Source organism: Prinia subflava, chromosome 1, assembly GCF_021018805.1.
Source record: "Prinia subflava isolate CZ2003 ecotype Zambia chromosome 1, Cam_Psub_1.2, whole genome shotgun sequence".
In the NCBI taxonomy this organism is placed as follows: domain Eukaryota; kingdom Metazoa; phylum Chordata; class Aves; order Passeriformes; family Cisticolidae; genus Prinia; species Prinia subflava.
In genome coordinates, this window is record NC_086247.1 from 146,318,028 (window position 1) to 146,333,555 (window position 15,528).

The window sequence follows — 15,528 nt, forward strand, 5'->3', positions numbered from 1 at the left end:
TACTTGCTGGGATGGAATTGTGAGTTTAGTGATTCCATTTTGTATAAATCAAGGAGATGTAACCAGTTCAGTGCTACCACAACAGCACACGTGCTGTGATTTGTCTACACACCAAGACTTCAGCGTGTTCCCCACTGAAACCCAGCACCAGCCCAGAGCAGCAACAAAGATAAACTCAGCACTGAACTCTGAACTCAGAACCTTAACAAAAACTGCTGCAAACTCACTTAACCTCTCCAATTTTTTTTCCTAAGAAAATCTCTTTTTGTTAGTCTGCTCAGTTATGGTGACTTTCTTTTCCATTCAGCCCAAAAGTGATGTGCTGAAGGTTCTTGCACAATTCTACAATTGTTTTATCTATTGCAAAGCTGCTCTGCTCTGACTGCCCACCCAGAGCTGTTCTCTTGTCCCAGCACTTTTCCAGTTGGACTTATAAAATGGTGAGATGGTTTTTTGCACACCTATCTCTGATATCTGGAGAATGTTTTGAGATCTCAGAGAAATCAAAGAAATTCAATTGGACATTTCCATTCTAAGATGCTTTGAAAATATGAGCCCAAGTGTTCAGGTCCCTCCAAATTCTGTGTTTTGCTGCTTTTTGAAAATGTAAATACTTAACTCAGAACAACTTTCTAGTGCTCCTGTCACTGCTGCTCATATTTCATTTCTGCTAATTTAGCCTCAGAAACCAGAAGGCCATTCCAGGAGCTCTGGTTCCAGTTTCTCTGACTTCTCACAGCACAGCATTTTGTGGTGTGCAGCCAAGGGCTGATTTCAAGGGAGTCTGGCACAGCACCTGACCAGAGCTCTCACCTCTCCTCCACCATTCACCATGATCATATTTCAGGGCTCCCTACAGAGCTGTGCCCCCTCCCAGTGTATATATGGGTGTAAAACAAATGTTTCCAAGCTTGGAGGAGGAGCTCCTTCGTCTCTAAGCATTAAGGTGCCGTGGATTCAAACTCACCCACTCAGTGTCTGCTGTTTCTTTCTGAATTATGAGTAGGACCAGGCTCCACCAGGATGAGTGTCCAAGCTGGGATCACCCACTGACAAGTTATTTGCATCCCACAAAGCCACCACTTCCCTCCTGGGGATGGATCCACTGCTCTCCTCTGTGTTTCAAGGGGCCAATCTTGCCAACCCGCACAGCTTCCCTCTTCTGCCCACTGCCACCTTTTGCCATTTTTCCCCTCTTTAAAAGGCTTTAAAAAGTGGGTTCCAAAAGCATATGTATAATAGAATGTGGGATGATGACCCAGAGCAGCCCATGGAGTAGGAGTGTGGGCCCAGCCACGTTCAGAGATCTTGTTTTGGTGCTTTGTTTCAGCCAAACCATGCTTCCCTACAGGTGAACAACATAGCTAATGTGCAAAAACTGTCTTCAGGAATACAAAAGGTCATCTGATAAGTGGGTCAAAAGGGGGCTATTCATATTCTGTAAGACTGCAGAGCTTGCTGGAGCATCACTTCCAACTTCCAAAGAGCAAGATGGAAAATACCCTGCAAGAGTGACCCTGCCCTGTACCGAGATGTCACTGCTTAATGTCAGCCCGTGCTCCAGAGAGGCACAGAGTGAGCTGTGACCTTTGGGCAGCAGGAACTCACCACTCCACTGTTGTGTGGTGTTGCTGGTGTGACTCAGAGACAGGTCTGAGGCAGCTCGAGGGGAGGTTACAGTGTGTGAGTGCCGGCACAGGAGCTCTCCCTTCGTGGAAACCTGAGCTGCAAACGCCAGGAGTGTCTTGTCCTCCAGCACTGCCAGTCCCACCCTGCTCACCAGAAACTGTCTGCACTGAGAGCTCTTCCTCCCAGCCTTTCTTTCATCTTGCACCTCCCATAAATCCTTTTGGAGTCTGCAGCAGGGGAGCAGCACAAAACCCGAGCTGGGAGCGCAGCCCTTTGAAGGGAAGGATTTTACAACAGGTAGTAAAAGATAAAGGGGATGGGGTATGTGTGCACAGATCAAAGGCAAGGTCCACGCTGCCTGTCTGCGTGCCTTGGGCATCCATCTGCAGTGTTTAAACATGGGCTGGTGCCTAGGAATTTCTGGGGTGTCCATGCCTGGTTCAGCAGCAGTGGAAGGGAGCTCAGGGGAGCAGCCCACGTCAGCAGCCAGAGGGGAACAGCAGAGCCTCCAGGAACCTTCTGAAGAGCAAGTCGTGGCCAGAAACCTGGCACTTGAAGCTACATATTAATATTTTATGTATTAACCTCGTGGAAAGTGAGAAACAACCTCTCCCCTCTTTCAGCAGCATTCCCAAGCAAGAGCCTTCAGCAGCAGCTCAGTGATGTTGGGCACCTCTGTGGGAATGGGGACAGGGATGAGCTGAGGCCAGGCAGGCCAGGGATGGGATGGGACCCAAACAGAGCCTATGGACAGACAAAGGCAGGGCAGCGCCACGAGAATAGCACCAACCCAAGGGACAGGGTCGTGCCACAGACCACACTATGGGCAATAAGATGGTCCTTGCTCAAGCCAGGCATCTTCTACCTTCTTGCAGTGTGGAATTGCTTGGGAATAACCTCACAATAATTAAGAAATGCAAAGTGTTACCAATAGAACAACGCTTATCTGGGTGGTGACTTCTTGCTGTTTGCCTGAAGGATTTAAAAACCAAATAAGATCCACATGAGACCTGTTTAAAACTCATCATTAACAGGTATGTTTTGAAGTGCTGTTCCTACCCATGAGCAAGGTGCATCTTGACCACAGTCTCAAAAATGCAGCTGGCAAATCCAACATCCATTTCCACTGAATTCTGAAGGGCTAAAATACAGTGGCTCTGGCATCTTTAGGGTAGGTGCTTTTGACTTGAAACTGTGAGCTAGAATTTCAGCCTGATGCTTTGTCTCCAGGATTGAAAATACATGTAATGCTTGCAGTTGCCAGTGGTAAAGCTTTTGGTGTGTAACACCTCACTGCAAGAGAGTGATTTCCTGTGGAGGCCACAGGAGCCAGCACTTGAAACAACATCAATATTTTTTCCTTTGGACATTCATGTTCTTATTTACAAAGAATGGCCAGTAGTCAAAGAAAAAGTGTTTCAACGTCTTAAACCCCCTCATATTTCCCATTTTCTGGCAATGTAGCTGTAGTAGATCTGCTATTGTGCATGGATTTTATGAACTGGCTCCAAGGAGGTATTTGGCTAACAAGATACTGGGCTAAAGGAGAAAGTCCCCCTGTGATCTCTTTCATTTCTCCAAAGAAAGAAACCCACATAATTGGTTCCTAAGCTTTTCTCAGAACTATGGCTCATATCAACTAAATCTCATCTTAAAAGAAGAGATGCTTGCATCTCCCAGGCCCTCTCACTAACAGTTTGTGGAGTGCTTTTGCACACTTGTGATGTGCTGGATTACCCTCAGCTGACAACCCCTGTTCACACACCTGGGCTTTGCCTCTTTGCAAAGCCCATTTTAACTGTCTCAAGCAGAAGAACCAAGCAACAAGAACACCAAAGGGCTGCCAAAAACTCCTCCTGTCTGACCAGATCTTCCTTCCCTTCCAGGAGCCAGCACAAGGTGTACACAATTGTGAGTGAGGGTGCCCCACAGCTGCCAGGCACACGGGGCTGCCTTCTTGGGTGTTCTTGGGCATTTTTGATCCCCACAAGGCCTGTGGAGGAAGAGGAATCTGAGTAGAGAGCAGCAAACTGTCAGCCTGTCACCTCCCCAGACAGAAGAGCCTTACGGCAGAAATGCAGAGATGTGCTGCCACATCAGCCACAGCTGAACGTCACTGTCTGTCACCTCCACACTCCTGGCTTCTCTACAACCCCCAAACCACCATCTTTCTCCTGAAATGCCAGTCAAATGAGTGATTGGAGGAGAGATGTTTAAGTTGTAGGCAAAACTCCTCATTCTTCATTAGCTTCCCCCTGGCAAGTTAGACACACACATAATGCACCCACACATCACCAAATAATTTCCACACAAGTCACAGGGCTTTTTTTCTAAAGGAAGAAAAGAAGGAAAAAAGAGGTTATTACATGTTTTACTACTTTAAATACTTGTGAGACCTGTAGCTACAAGAATTCTTCTGATGATCCCTCAAGGCAGTAAGAAAAAGGAGACAATAACATTTTTTTCTCTATTTAAAAAGAAATATAGAAACATTTTTCATTAATTCCTAGAACACTGTAAGTCAGAGACAAGACTACATCCCTGCCTCCCACATGCAATCAGACACAGGAACAATACACTTCATTTAATTGCAGGGGAAGGTATGAATGTGAAGAGATAAAGTTATCTGTCACACTGCAGTCCAAATTAATGAAGCCCCTGTAAGCTTTTCTGTCCTGTTAGTCCAAAGCTAAAGACCATTTAAAAAGGCCCAGTGGTGCCCAGTGGCAGGGTCAGAGGCAATGGGGGCAGATGAAAACACAGGTAGTTCCCTCTGAACATCAGGAAAGGTGTTTTTGTTGAGGGTGCCTGAGCACTTGCACAGGTTGCCCAGGGCAGGTGTGGAGTCTCTATCTTTGGAGACACCCAAAAGCCACCTGGACATGGTCCTGGGCAAGCAGCTCCAGGTGGCCCTGCTTGAGCAGGGGGTGAGCCAGGGGACTTCTACCCAACCTCAGCCACTCTGTGAACTCTTGGTCCCATTTCTTAACTTTGTCTGTAGCAGTCTCTGTCTGTAACATCAACCCTTCCTGCATGGTGATTAATAAAATAATGCTCATTCCTCGGGGATCAGAGGGATTACCAAAACATTCTGTTAATCTCCTGCAGGAAGAGCTCAGGAAATGTTTTATCTCCTCAGATCACAGATAATTGAAGCAATAGAAAAATTCAACAACCTGTCAGATTTTTTCTTGGTGAAAATCAGTTCACTTTTGTTTCACCTTTCCTTTTATGCTTGATCGGAGAGAGGCTTTAGTAATTAAAATTTTGCTGAGACAGGTTTTTTGTCCTTCACACATTCATTCAGTATTTCTAGTCAAGAGCAAAATAACCAAAACCAAGTTAAAATTGTGGCTGCAGTGTGACCACTTCTCCATCCCTGGAGGTTTCCAAAGCCAGGCTGGATGGGACATAGGGGAAGGTGTCCCTGGCAGTGGCAGGGGGCTTGGAACTGGATGATCCTTAAGGTCTCTTCCAGCCCAAACCATCTTATGATTCTGTGATTCTAAAAAGAAATGCACGAGTGATTTTGTGTGTGTATGTTCTTTAGGAAAAGTGTTTGTTTTTGTTGACATTTTCCAGTGTGTGGGGGCTGATTGTTGTGCCCAAAGAGAACATATTTTCCTTTATGTTTAGGAATGCAGTGCTGTATGCTTGGTGGGAAAACTCAGAGCAATTAATTTGGGAAATTCCTGTGTGTATGTTCCCATATGCCTTCTGTGCTGCTCTGCTTGGAGGGGCAAAGGACAAAAAAAAGGCTCCCATGCTCACCTTTGTCTGTAAAGCCTCCTAAGGACATTTGTGCATTAAAAAGTTGCATCCTGGCCCCATAAAATAAACTACTCATTCTTCAGAAACAACATCACCTTACAGTGTGGGTAATTCTGTTTTTCATGACTTTTTGCTGAAGACACACCCCACTTGGGACTCCAGCAGCCAGAGCCAGGGTGTGCCTTTGGGAGGAGTACGAGTGGTAGAGGGTGCAAAGCTGGATAAAGAAAGGAGTGTGGAAATGTGCAGTGCTAATTCTGCTCTGAGGCATCTCAACATTCAGGGCAATGAGAAGAGGCAGGGGAAGGAGGCCAGTGGATTTCACAGAATCACAGAATATGCTGAGTTGGGAGGGACCCACAAAGATCATCGAGTTCAGCTCTGGCCCTGCAAAGAACCAACCCCAAGAGTCACACCCCATACCTGGGGGTATTGTTCAAACACTTCTTGAACTCTGTCAGGCTTGTGTGCTCTGTTGTGGTTAAGAGGGCTGTTATAGCAGCTGTACATGGTAAACCAGAAAGATATTTTCCTCTTACAAGGGGCTGTATGAGGCTGAGCATCCAAATGCTGAACAACATGAACATGCTGCTCATTTGGCACAGTACTGAGATATCCCACAAAGCTGGAGGGGACATGATCAGCTATAGAGTGGTTTTTTCCCTTCCCTTCCCTTCCCTTCCCTTCCCTTCCCTTCCCTTCCCTTCCCTTCCCTTCCCTTCCCTTCCCTTCCCTTCCCTTCCCTTCCCTTCCCTTCCCTTCCCTTCCCTTCCCTTCCCTTCCCTTCCCTTCCCTTCCCTTCCCTTCCCTTCCCTTCCCTTCCCTTCCCTTCCCTTCCCTTCCCTTCCCTTCCCTTCCCTTCCCTTCCCTTCCCTTCCCTTCCCTTCCCTTCCCTGTGGTGGAGAAGCTGATCTGATGAGCAGCAGCAGATCTTGCTGTCAAATAAAATTCATTTAAAAGTTTTTTTGCTATGTTCTGAGTGCAAGCACTGGCCAATTCCATGGTTTCAGAAAGAATTTATAGCATTTATGCCACTTTCAGTGTTCTCCAGGTGCCCTAAATGCTCATTTTAATAAGAAACAGCCCTGACACTCATTTTGGTTGGCAACTATTAACAGCTTATAAAGTAGCCCGAGGGCTTTAGTCAAGGCTGAGGTTTGTGCTGCAAAGCTGTGGGAAGCAGAGGAGTGTGGCTGCCTGCTGAATCACCTCTCCTCAGCACCTACCTCCTTCCTCTTTAAAAGTCTCAAAAAAACTTAATTACTTAATACCATGGGTTCTCCTTTCCTTTTTCCATTCAAACTCCAGATATTGAATAACCCCTTGGGCCAGCAAGTGTGCTTGCACTTTGCATCTGCTGTCTGTTTAATATTCACCCCAGCGCCGTGATGGGCAGGTGGAAGGTCCAAGATGCACGGCAGGAGCATCCTGCCTTAAAGCACCTGGAAACTTTGGCATCAGGTGAGCAGCTGAGGAGAGAAAAAAACATCACAGAGCTGCAGCTCCCAGGCAACTGTGAGAGAGGCTCCATATGCTCCAGTGCCCACTGAAAAAGCCATTTGGCAATGAGTCAAAATTATTCCTCCCCCTCCTCAAAGGCAGCTCTCCACTCAAACTGTGAAAATACGTGACCACGGGCTCTGCTTTTTCCCTCTAAAGTCTGCCTGACAGCAGCACAGGCAGCTTGTGGGGCAGGATATCAGGCTGTTAGCAGATCTAGAAGGTGATCACATTAATTTTCACCATGGTCTATGTGACACGGGCTCTTTGTGGTTGGAAACAGCCCTGTTTGGTGCAGCTGTGCCATGCCAGGGAGATGGTGCAGAGGCAGCACCCTCACCAATGTGTGAAGGGTTTCCTGATAGCCAGAGCTCCAGAGTAGCACCACTGGGGAGCAGTGAAAAGGTGGGACATGTGATAGAACTTAGAAAGCTGAGCTGACTGGGCATGGTTTAAGCTTTGGGACTGCCCAGTCAAGACTGCCCACTTCACTTGTCTTGTGAAGAACCAGGAGATCCAAACATTGAATCAGGCAAGAAGAAGCAGATTTGGGGAATTTGGCATCTTGAGCCCAGAGATAAGGAGGTTTTCTCCACCTTTGAAAGGCTGCCCTCCTCTGTACCAACTGAGGCTGGTGAGACCTATGCTTAACCACGATTTGGGGATGGAAAGGCACGAGGAAGAAGCACTGACCTAAGGCTGCAGCACTGAACTGATGAAAAATGGAATGTTTCAGTCCAACACTTGCACAGACTAAGGACCTGGTGAGCAGCAGGCCTCTGCAGCTACCAGCAGGAAGGGACTGAATTGGGCAGAGTGGATATCTCAGCCACGTGGACTTTGTGTCCTCTCCCAGGAGGGCAGTCAGGGCTGGGGAACTTCTTTTTCCTGCAATTAGCACTGCAGTGGAAGGTTTCTTTACCCCTCTCTTCCTGCAGAGATGACCAGATCCATGGTAGTGGCTGCCTGGCCAGGTTTGGTCTCACCAGAAGCAGGGCAGGTTTCAAGATATTACCAAAAGGGCAAAAGACTGAGAATTTAGATCATAAACTAATAATAGAAACACTTAATATAGCTCAAGACAATGTATCTCTGGCTTTCAGTTGCATGCAAGCACAATTGTGGATGCAATCAACTGCTGCCCTAATCATAAAAGAAGGGGTGAAGGTATCTTTCTGACTGAAGTCTGGAAGGCTATTTGTGATAACGCTAAAGATTCTGGAACAAAACTCCAATCCTAGAAGCAGGATTAGGAACTGTTTTGTTGGGAATAGCTCCAACAGAAAACCAAGGAGAGGGAATAGCTCGTTTTATCTTTCCCCATCCTCATTCCTGTCAGAGAGCATGGGTGGGGCAGTGTCAGCTCCGAGGATGACCCTGAAGCTGCACCCAGCCCTGTTTGGTCCCATCCACCAGCAGCACTGGGGCTTCAGCATCACCAAAGCTGCTGTTCCCACTGCTGAAATGGAGAGAGAACAACAACAGTGCACTGGGGGATCTGGGGAAAGGGCCCATCTGCCTTGCTTTTGAGGATGATTACAGACAGTATTTGACTTGGCTAGCATGGGAAATGACACAGGATGGCAATGCTCAGGCTGACTGCCTGGCAGTGGCAAGGAGGAGGGAGGAGCAAAACAGATGAGGAACTGAAACTGCAGCCTCTCCTCTGGACAGAACCCATGCATGGGCAAGAAATAAGCCTGCTTGTTCCTGAAATGCCGAAAAGTGCCACTTTTATTTATATTCAGCTCCTGATGTGCCCCATCACAGCCTTGTCTCTCCTCCTGCAGCCAGGGCCCCATCCCACTGCTCCTGGACACGTGCCTTTCCCTCACACCAGGCTGAAATGCTCCCAACCAGTTTTCATCCTCACTTCTCAGTAGAAGTGACTTTATTGTCTGTGTTTACACCTTTCCCAGTCCATAAGTCATTAGCAAGTATTGGACAGTTTGAACCTCACATTGTTTTCTTCAGTTTTTAATGGAGGCATTGAATGTTGTCAGGTCAGATTCATTACTGAGTGAATACTTTATATCACCATCAGCAATGAACCATGAGCTGCAATCAAAAACATCAATGTGATTTATTTTAATTATATTTATTTCTTGTAATTTTTTATTCACTGAGTCCTTTATCAACTCTTCCACTTTTTTTGCCAAGGATCAATTTCAAGCTGTAAATCAGTAACAGCATTTGTCTTAGAAATAATTGGCTCTTCAAATTTGCCTTTTTAAAATACTGGCACAGCTCCAGCTCTCTTCCAGCCTTCTGCAACTTCCTCAGCACCTCGATGTAACTAAAAATAATGAGGATTTAAAGATCTCTTTGGCCATGTCTCAGATTTGATGAAATGCTGGAAATGTTATCATTTTCATGCCAGGCTGTTTTGCAGTGGGGATGCTAATTTTGTCCTGGATGTTTCACCCCACTGTTCTTACATGGATCATTCATGGTGCCTGTACCATGTTCACCACGACTTTGCTGGAGTACCAGTGATGGTAAAATAAGGTGTCCAAGAGTAAAACACAATGAACAAAGCAGCTCAAACCACTGCCTTGCAAAAATCACTTTGACACTTTGTCAGTTGCACCTCACCACTGAGATCACTGGAATGAATAGTCATTAATTACCTTTGTCAGGTGAAATTTCTTTAATTACCTGCAAATTTACTTTCAGGAAACTCCCACTTTCAGCTGCTGCTGACAGTCCAAAGGACACAACTCCTAGCAGTAATTTTTATCAAAAGCCCTGGAAAATTACCAGGGGATGAAGTCATGTGTGGCTCACCTCTGGCTGTGTTGGGTGCACATCCAGGAGTCACCTGCCTGCAGTGAAAACACAGCCCAACAGCTGGGGTGGAGGAGGAAGGTAGTTAGCCAACCTGTCAAGTAATCCACAGGCATTCTTCAATGACCTTTTCTTTCTTCTCTAAAAAGTAATAGAAACCCAGAGCAGACTGCCTAGAGAGCTGCTGCCCCTTGAGCCCTGACACCACGTGCTCAGCATTGTGAGGAGACGCTCAGCAGCAGCTGGAATTCAGCACAGGCTGCCCTCGCTGCCGGGCTCCTGTACAGATGTTCATTGGATTGCCAGGGCATTGAGAGGCAACTAAATTAATTGTAAGTGGGAGCAGGTTAGTTAAATCTATTCTGGAAGTATTATATAGCAATTAAATTGCGTACAAAACTCAATAATAATGGGTAATAACGTTCTTCCTAGGAATTAAATAGAAGCTCAAATTATAACACCGCTCGGCATTCAAACCAGAGTGTTCCACCCTCCTGGTACATGATAAACATTTAGTAATTAATTCTCCCAAAGCCTCGGTGAGGCAGATCTCTTCACACCACTGATTCTGTGTATAAATGAGAACAAGAAGGTACAAGATGCCTGCTTTGAAGCTGTGGTTGCCTATGTCTTCAAACATGATTTGCATCTCTGGGAGCCCACTCAGCATCTGTGTTTGAATAATGAGAGGTTTGTGAAAAGCCTTGGAGCCTGGCTCAGATGTCCAGGTCTCTCTGTGCCACTTCCCTGTGCTGAGATCATTGTGGCATGTTTCAGTATGATTCTGTAGTGCAACCTCCTGAATAATGATATTTTCCCTGCCTGGTCATATTGCATTGCAGGAATGATCTTCAGAAGAAAAGCCCACAGTGTTAGGTCCCAAGTATGATCTGCAGGAATTGGCCAATACAAAAGCTGCTCATTCTGTCAAGATTTAAAAGAACAAATCTCACAACCAACTGGAAGATTTTTTTTTTGCAGAAAATGATTGTATGAGAGGTGGCCTGTCAAATAAATGTGAGTGTAATTTACACCAGAGTGGTGGAATACTCATGCCTACAGGCAAATTAGAATTATCTAGTGTCCCTTTAAAATTATCTCCTCTCTCCCTGTTACTGTTTAAGGCACAGCATGAATAAACAGAGGGTGTAATAGAAGGGAGCTTCACCCCAGCACCAAACTGCAACAAAAGTAGGGAATTTCCCACTGATTTCAGTTTAACTTTTGTCTGCTTGCAGTGGACATTAATTTGAGTTTGCAGCTGATTCCACAAGCCTGCACAACGACCTCACACAACAGATACAAGAGAATCTGCAGTACTTATCAAAGAGCAAATAAAAAATGGCATGGACAAGCTGGGACTGACTTGGGGTTGTGCAGACGTGGTGTTAGGTGTGAAAATGGGGAATGAAGGTCTAACTTCTCTGGTACTCCATGCTTTAAAGTGTTACTTTGGGGGCCTAAGAAATAGTTTCCTAGTTTCAGGCACCACCAAGCTTAGCTGAAATTCTGGCTTGAACAAGGAAGCATTTTTTCCAAGTCATTTTTGGCTGAACAACTCTTGGCACAACAAAAGCAGCAATTCCCAAATGGAACAACTCAGCATCAGTGATGGACTGTCCAGAGAAAGCAGCATATCCTTCATATACTCAGTAAAAAAAAGCAGCTCAAGAGTTTATTACAACTTTTGATACATCAGAGATGTCACCAATAATATTTTAAAATATGTAACAAAGAAAGAAAATGCTCTTTACTAGTTGTAAAAATTGGCCCATGGTTAAGGGGGCAGGTCAGAGCCTCTTTCACAGGAGTTAGAAAATTACTCCCATCCCACCCATCTTCTCCTTGAATTAATTAACATTAAAACTATGCTTTTATGAGACAAGACATGCAACATAAAAATCTGATTCACTTGAAATCACTGAAAAATTGTCCATTGCCTTCAATGAGGGCAGGGTTTTACCCAATATTTCTAACAGACTTTTATAAGATGGTGTTAAGGAAGATCTCAAGGGTTATCCTATAAAAGGCAGGGTCAACCATGTCCATGTCAGTGCTGATGGATGTTTGTCTAACTGGTCCTGAAAGGGCTGCAACACTTTAATAGCACCTTGACCTCTGCTTCCATTTGCACCTGTCCAGAGACACCAAAAGAAACAGGGCTTTTACTGCCAACTCCACCAGGATTTTTGATTGGTGTAAAGGATCAGTGACAATTTTAACATCTGATGTCTGACGATCTACTACAGATAGAAATTAATACTACCCAGTCCCAGGGAGCTTTTCCATCATTTATTGACATCTTTCCCTTCTATCTCTTCATGAGATATCTGACATGAAATCAGGTCGTTCTGATTTCCATCTTGCATTTTTTTCCACCATTTTAGTTGTGGTCTGATTTCAGTGGTTGTCCCAGAACTAACTTAAAACGAATGCTTTCTGTTATCTGCAGACCTCTCAGTCTTTCAGCAGTGCAGTATAAAGTGTGTAACTCTAATTCTAGGAGGGAAATGCCAACTACTGTAATTAAGTTGGCAATATGGAAAGGCAGAGAGGCAACGGAGCAGTAACAATGCAGGATGCAATGCAGTATGGAGCCTTAGAGGGGCAGGAAGAGAAGGACAGGTGGTAAAAAAAGGAAATATTCAAGTCTGGTCCTTGCAGAACAGAAGCTCAATGGTTTGATTATGCTCCCAGAAAGAAATATCACCTGTCATTTAATGTCCTTTGCCTGCATCCCAATGCTCATGGAAACAAAGTGGAGTTTTTGCTTCAGTTTCAAGTTCTGGATTGCACTCAAATAGTAAAACACAGCTCCTCATTAAAAGGCAACTCTAAATGCACACCTTGCACCCCCTGAAACTACAGGAAATATGCCCACAGGTGCTCAAAATACATCTATGTTTTAAAATGGGAAACAACAGGCACGAAGATTAACATTTACAGCTGGTATTTCTGAACATAAAGGTCTGAGGCAGATGCTCACACATCGCAGTCGGGGAATGAGAGGTGAATTTCCCATGCATTCTCTCTCATTTCGGGGTGCACCATGCATTAAGCTTTCACAATAAGTTTTCTTTTTAAAATAACAAAACTGCTACATAGAATCCCATAGCAAACAGATACAATTTGCTGTTCCCAAAGTAGGTGAGAAAAATCTTGGTACTTGCAGTCTGCACTTTACCATTATCAAGGGTTTTAATCCCCAAAAAACAAACACTTTGCAGTCTTTACCAGTGAAAGACAAGACAATCCATGTTTTCAGCCAAGCCATAAAAAATGTACTCTCATCTGTAATCACGAAACCTTCTGATGTTATAGGGTCCCAGCCTTGCACATGGGACAAATTTGGTTAATGCTGGGAGATACCAGCAGTGGCCAAACCAAAGTTTCTTTGCCAGTGGACTCCTCTGCACCTTTGGTGCCACCAAAGAGAACATCACTGGGGAGGCAGGAGGAACACAGCAGGGCACTGGAGAGAGGATGCCAGGCTGCTGGTAGGAGAAGCCCTTACATGCTACTTGCAGGAAAAATAGCAGCTAAGAGGCTGGGATGGAGAGGCTGCCTAGGGACTGGGACTGTTTCTGGGACATACCACCCATGGCAACGCATTTTGAGCATCACCTCAGCATCTGTGGCTTTGAACTTCCTCAGGAATTTGATCAGAATCACTGACACTTGAAATCAGCTTCCTGGAGCAGCAGGAAAGCTTTTGCTGCTCACTGCTGCCTAAAGAATAGGTTCCTGAAGGCATTGTTGTAGTTTTTGTTGAAAGCAGTGTAGATGAGAGGATTAAAAAAGGAATTTGAATAGCCCAGCCATAGAAAAATGCTCTTCCAAATGGGTGGGATGTCACACGAGCAGAGTGGGTTGATGAGCTCTGTGATGAAGAAGGGGATCCAGCAGAGCACGAAGACCCCGATCAGGATGCCCACCATGAGGGCAGCTTTCTTTTCCTTCTGCTCTCTCCACGAGTCTCCGTCCGTCTGGAACGTAACAGTGGCGTGACGGACAGTGAAGACCATCTGTGGCTGCTGGGCAGCTTCCTTTGCCTGCCAAACACAAACACAAGTTGCACCATATGTACCCCAGCCAGGTGATCCCACACAGCAGGTACAGAGCCCCACAACGACCAGGGGAAACACAGGCCATCCACCTCACACCCTAACTGAGGGCAGGGTGGCTGTATAACCTCTTCTGGGGTCTGTTTTAAGTGAGATTAGAAATTAGAGAGAGTACTGAGGGTACATGAGGTTGCTCTCACAGCAGCACAATCAGATTACTTCCCCGCTTACAGTCTGATCAGCAGAACAGGCACACACCCACATGCCGTGCACAGAAGTCTGCTTACTTTCTCTAAACCCACTGAGTTGAGGAGTTCTTGGTAGGAGAGGGAAGAAAATTAGCACACATTTGCTTCCTCCCTGCAAGAAATCTTTACAGTGCAGAGTCACCGTACCCGGGATGAACTGACACGATGCAGTCATGATTAGGAAAGATTTCCAAGGACATTCTGCACATGTGTTTTCTGTCTGAGTAAATTCACAGTGTCCCCAAAGCCACAGCTGGTTGCCAGGGTATCGTCCCCAGCAGACACAGCAGCCCATCCATCCACTGTCCCCTTGCCTCCCCTGGGGAGGGACGGTGACACCTTTTTCATGCCAGCGAGCACTGATTCAGCATTCCATGGGGGGACATCTGTGAGTCACCGCTCGCCCACGTGGAGCTCAGACTCGCGGTATGTCCCAAAGTTGCTTTAGCTACACCTTGAGCGCTCTCACCTGGGGGCTCGGAAGGAGCCAGCGGGGCTGGGTTTGCAGTCAGCCTTCCCTTGGAAGCCACCAGGATCCACAGGGCTTTGGTGGATCACTGCTCACTTGCACACTTTTGGTTTAAAGTTTCCCCCACTTCTACAAAGGCTTGCCTGCTGCCAGCGCTTGACCCGAGCAAACCCGACAACCGAGCTGACCTACCTCCAGCGCTTCTGGTGTAATGGGGGTGATGGAGTTGCTCTTGCGAGACCCGATTCGAAACCTGGCAGCCTTGTAGATCTTCCAGTACACAAAGAGCACCACACACAGGGGCAAGTAGAAGGCCCCAAAGGTGGAGAAGATGGTGTAGGAAGGCTCCCGGCTGACTTGGCACTCTTCACTGTCCTCTGAATAAGTCTCTCCCCAGCCAAAGAGCAGTGGGGCCAGAGAGATGAAGGCAGAGAGTGCCCAGGTGAGAGCGATCATGATGTTGGAGATGCGGCGCCGGGCGCGCAGCGTGTACTCCAGGTGGCGGGTGATGGACCAGTAGCGGTCCAGGGCGATGGCCGTGACGTTCCAGATGCTGGCCGTGCAGCACAGCACGTCGAAGGAGATCCACACCTGGCACAGTGACCGGCCCAGCCGCCACCGCCGCCCCGACAGCTCATGCACCAGGCTGAGGGGCATGACGAGGGCTGCCACCATCACGTCAGAGGCGGCCATGGAGGCCACCAGGTTGTGCGGCACCCGGTGGAAACTGCGCACCCGGAGGATGGTGGCCAGGACCAGCCCGTTCCAGAGGAACGTGGCCACCACCAGCATGGCCAACAGGGTGAGGACCAACACGCTGAAGACAGAGAGATGGGCCTGGCCGCCCTCGGGGCCGGCGGAGGACCCGCTCCTATTGCCGCTGTCCGGCGTCGTATCGGCGAAGCAGCTGAGGTTGAGCGGGCGCTCCATGCCGGGGTTGCGGGGCTCCGGGCTGCTCCGGGCTCTGCGGGCGCGGCGGCGGCGGGAGGCGCTGCGCTGCCCGCGCCAGGAACGGGGGAAGCGCCGCCCTACCGCGGGCGCGGGGGGTCCCCGGCCGCCC

The 15,528-nt window shown here is 47.1% G+C and overlaps 1 protein-coding gene across 1 annotated transcript; it reads right to left on the reverse strand.

The window, feature by feature from the left end:
- Window positions 1–11,359: 11,359 nt before the first annotated feature.
- On the reverse strand, window positions 11,360–15,528 carry HTR5A (5-hydroxytryptamine receptor 5A). The gene is made up of 2 exons (XM_063421119.1): window positions 14,661–15,528; window positions 11,360–13,739 (listed from the first exon to the last, which is right to left on the reverse strand). The coding sequence occupies exons 1-2, from the start codon at window positions 15,396–15,398 to the stop codon at window positions 13,407–13,409; spliced, it is 1,071 nt and encodes a 356-aa protein (XP_063277189.1). The 5' UTR covers window positions 15,399–15,528; the 3' UTR covers window positions 11,360–13,406.

What these genes read in the sequence shown, in the direction of transcription:
- HTR5A (XM_063421119.1), bottom strand. Translation starts at nt 15,398, where the DNA reads ATGGAGCGCCCGCTCAACCTCAGCTGCTTCGCCGATACGACGCCGGAC. An exon ending in TTACACCAGAAGCGCTGGAG is followed by an intron (nt 13,740 to 14,660) that starts GTAGGTCAGCTC and finishes TGTGTTTGGCAG; the next exon opens with GCAAAGGAAGCTGCCCAGCA.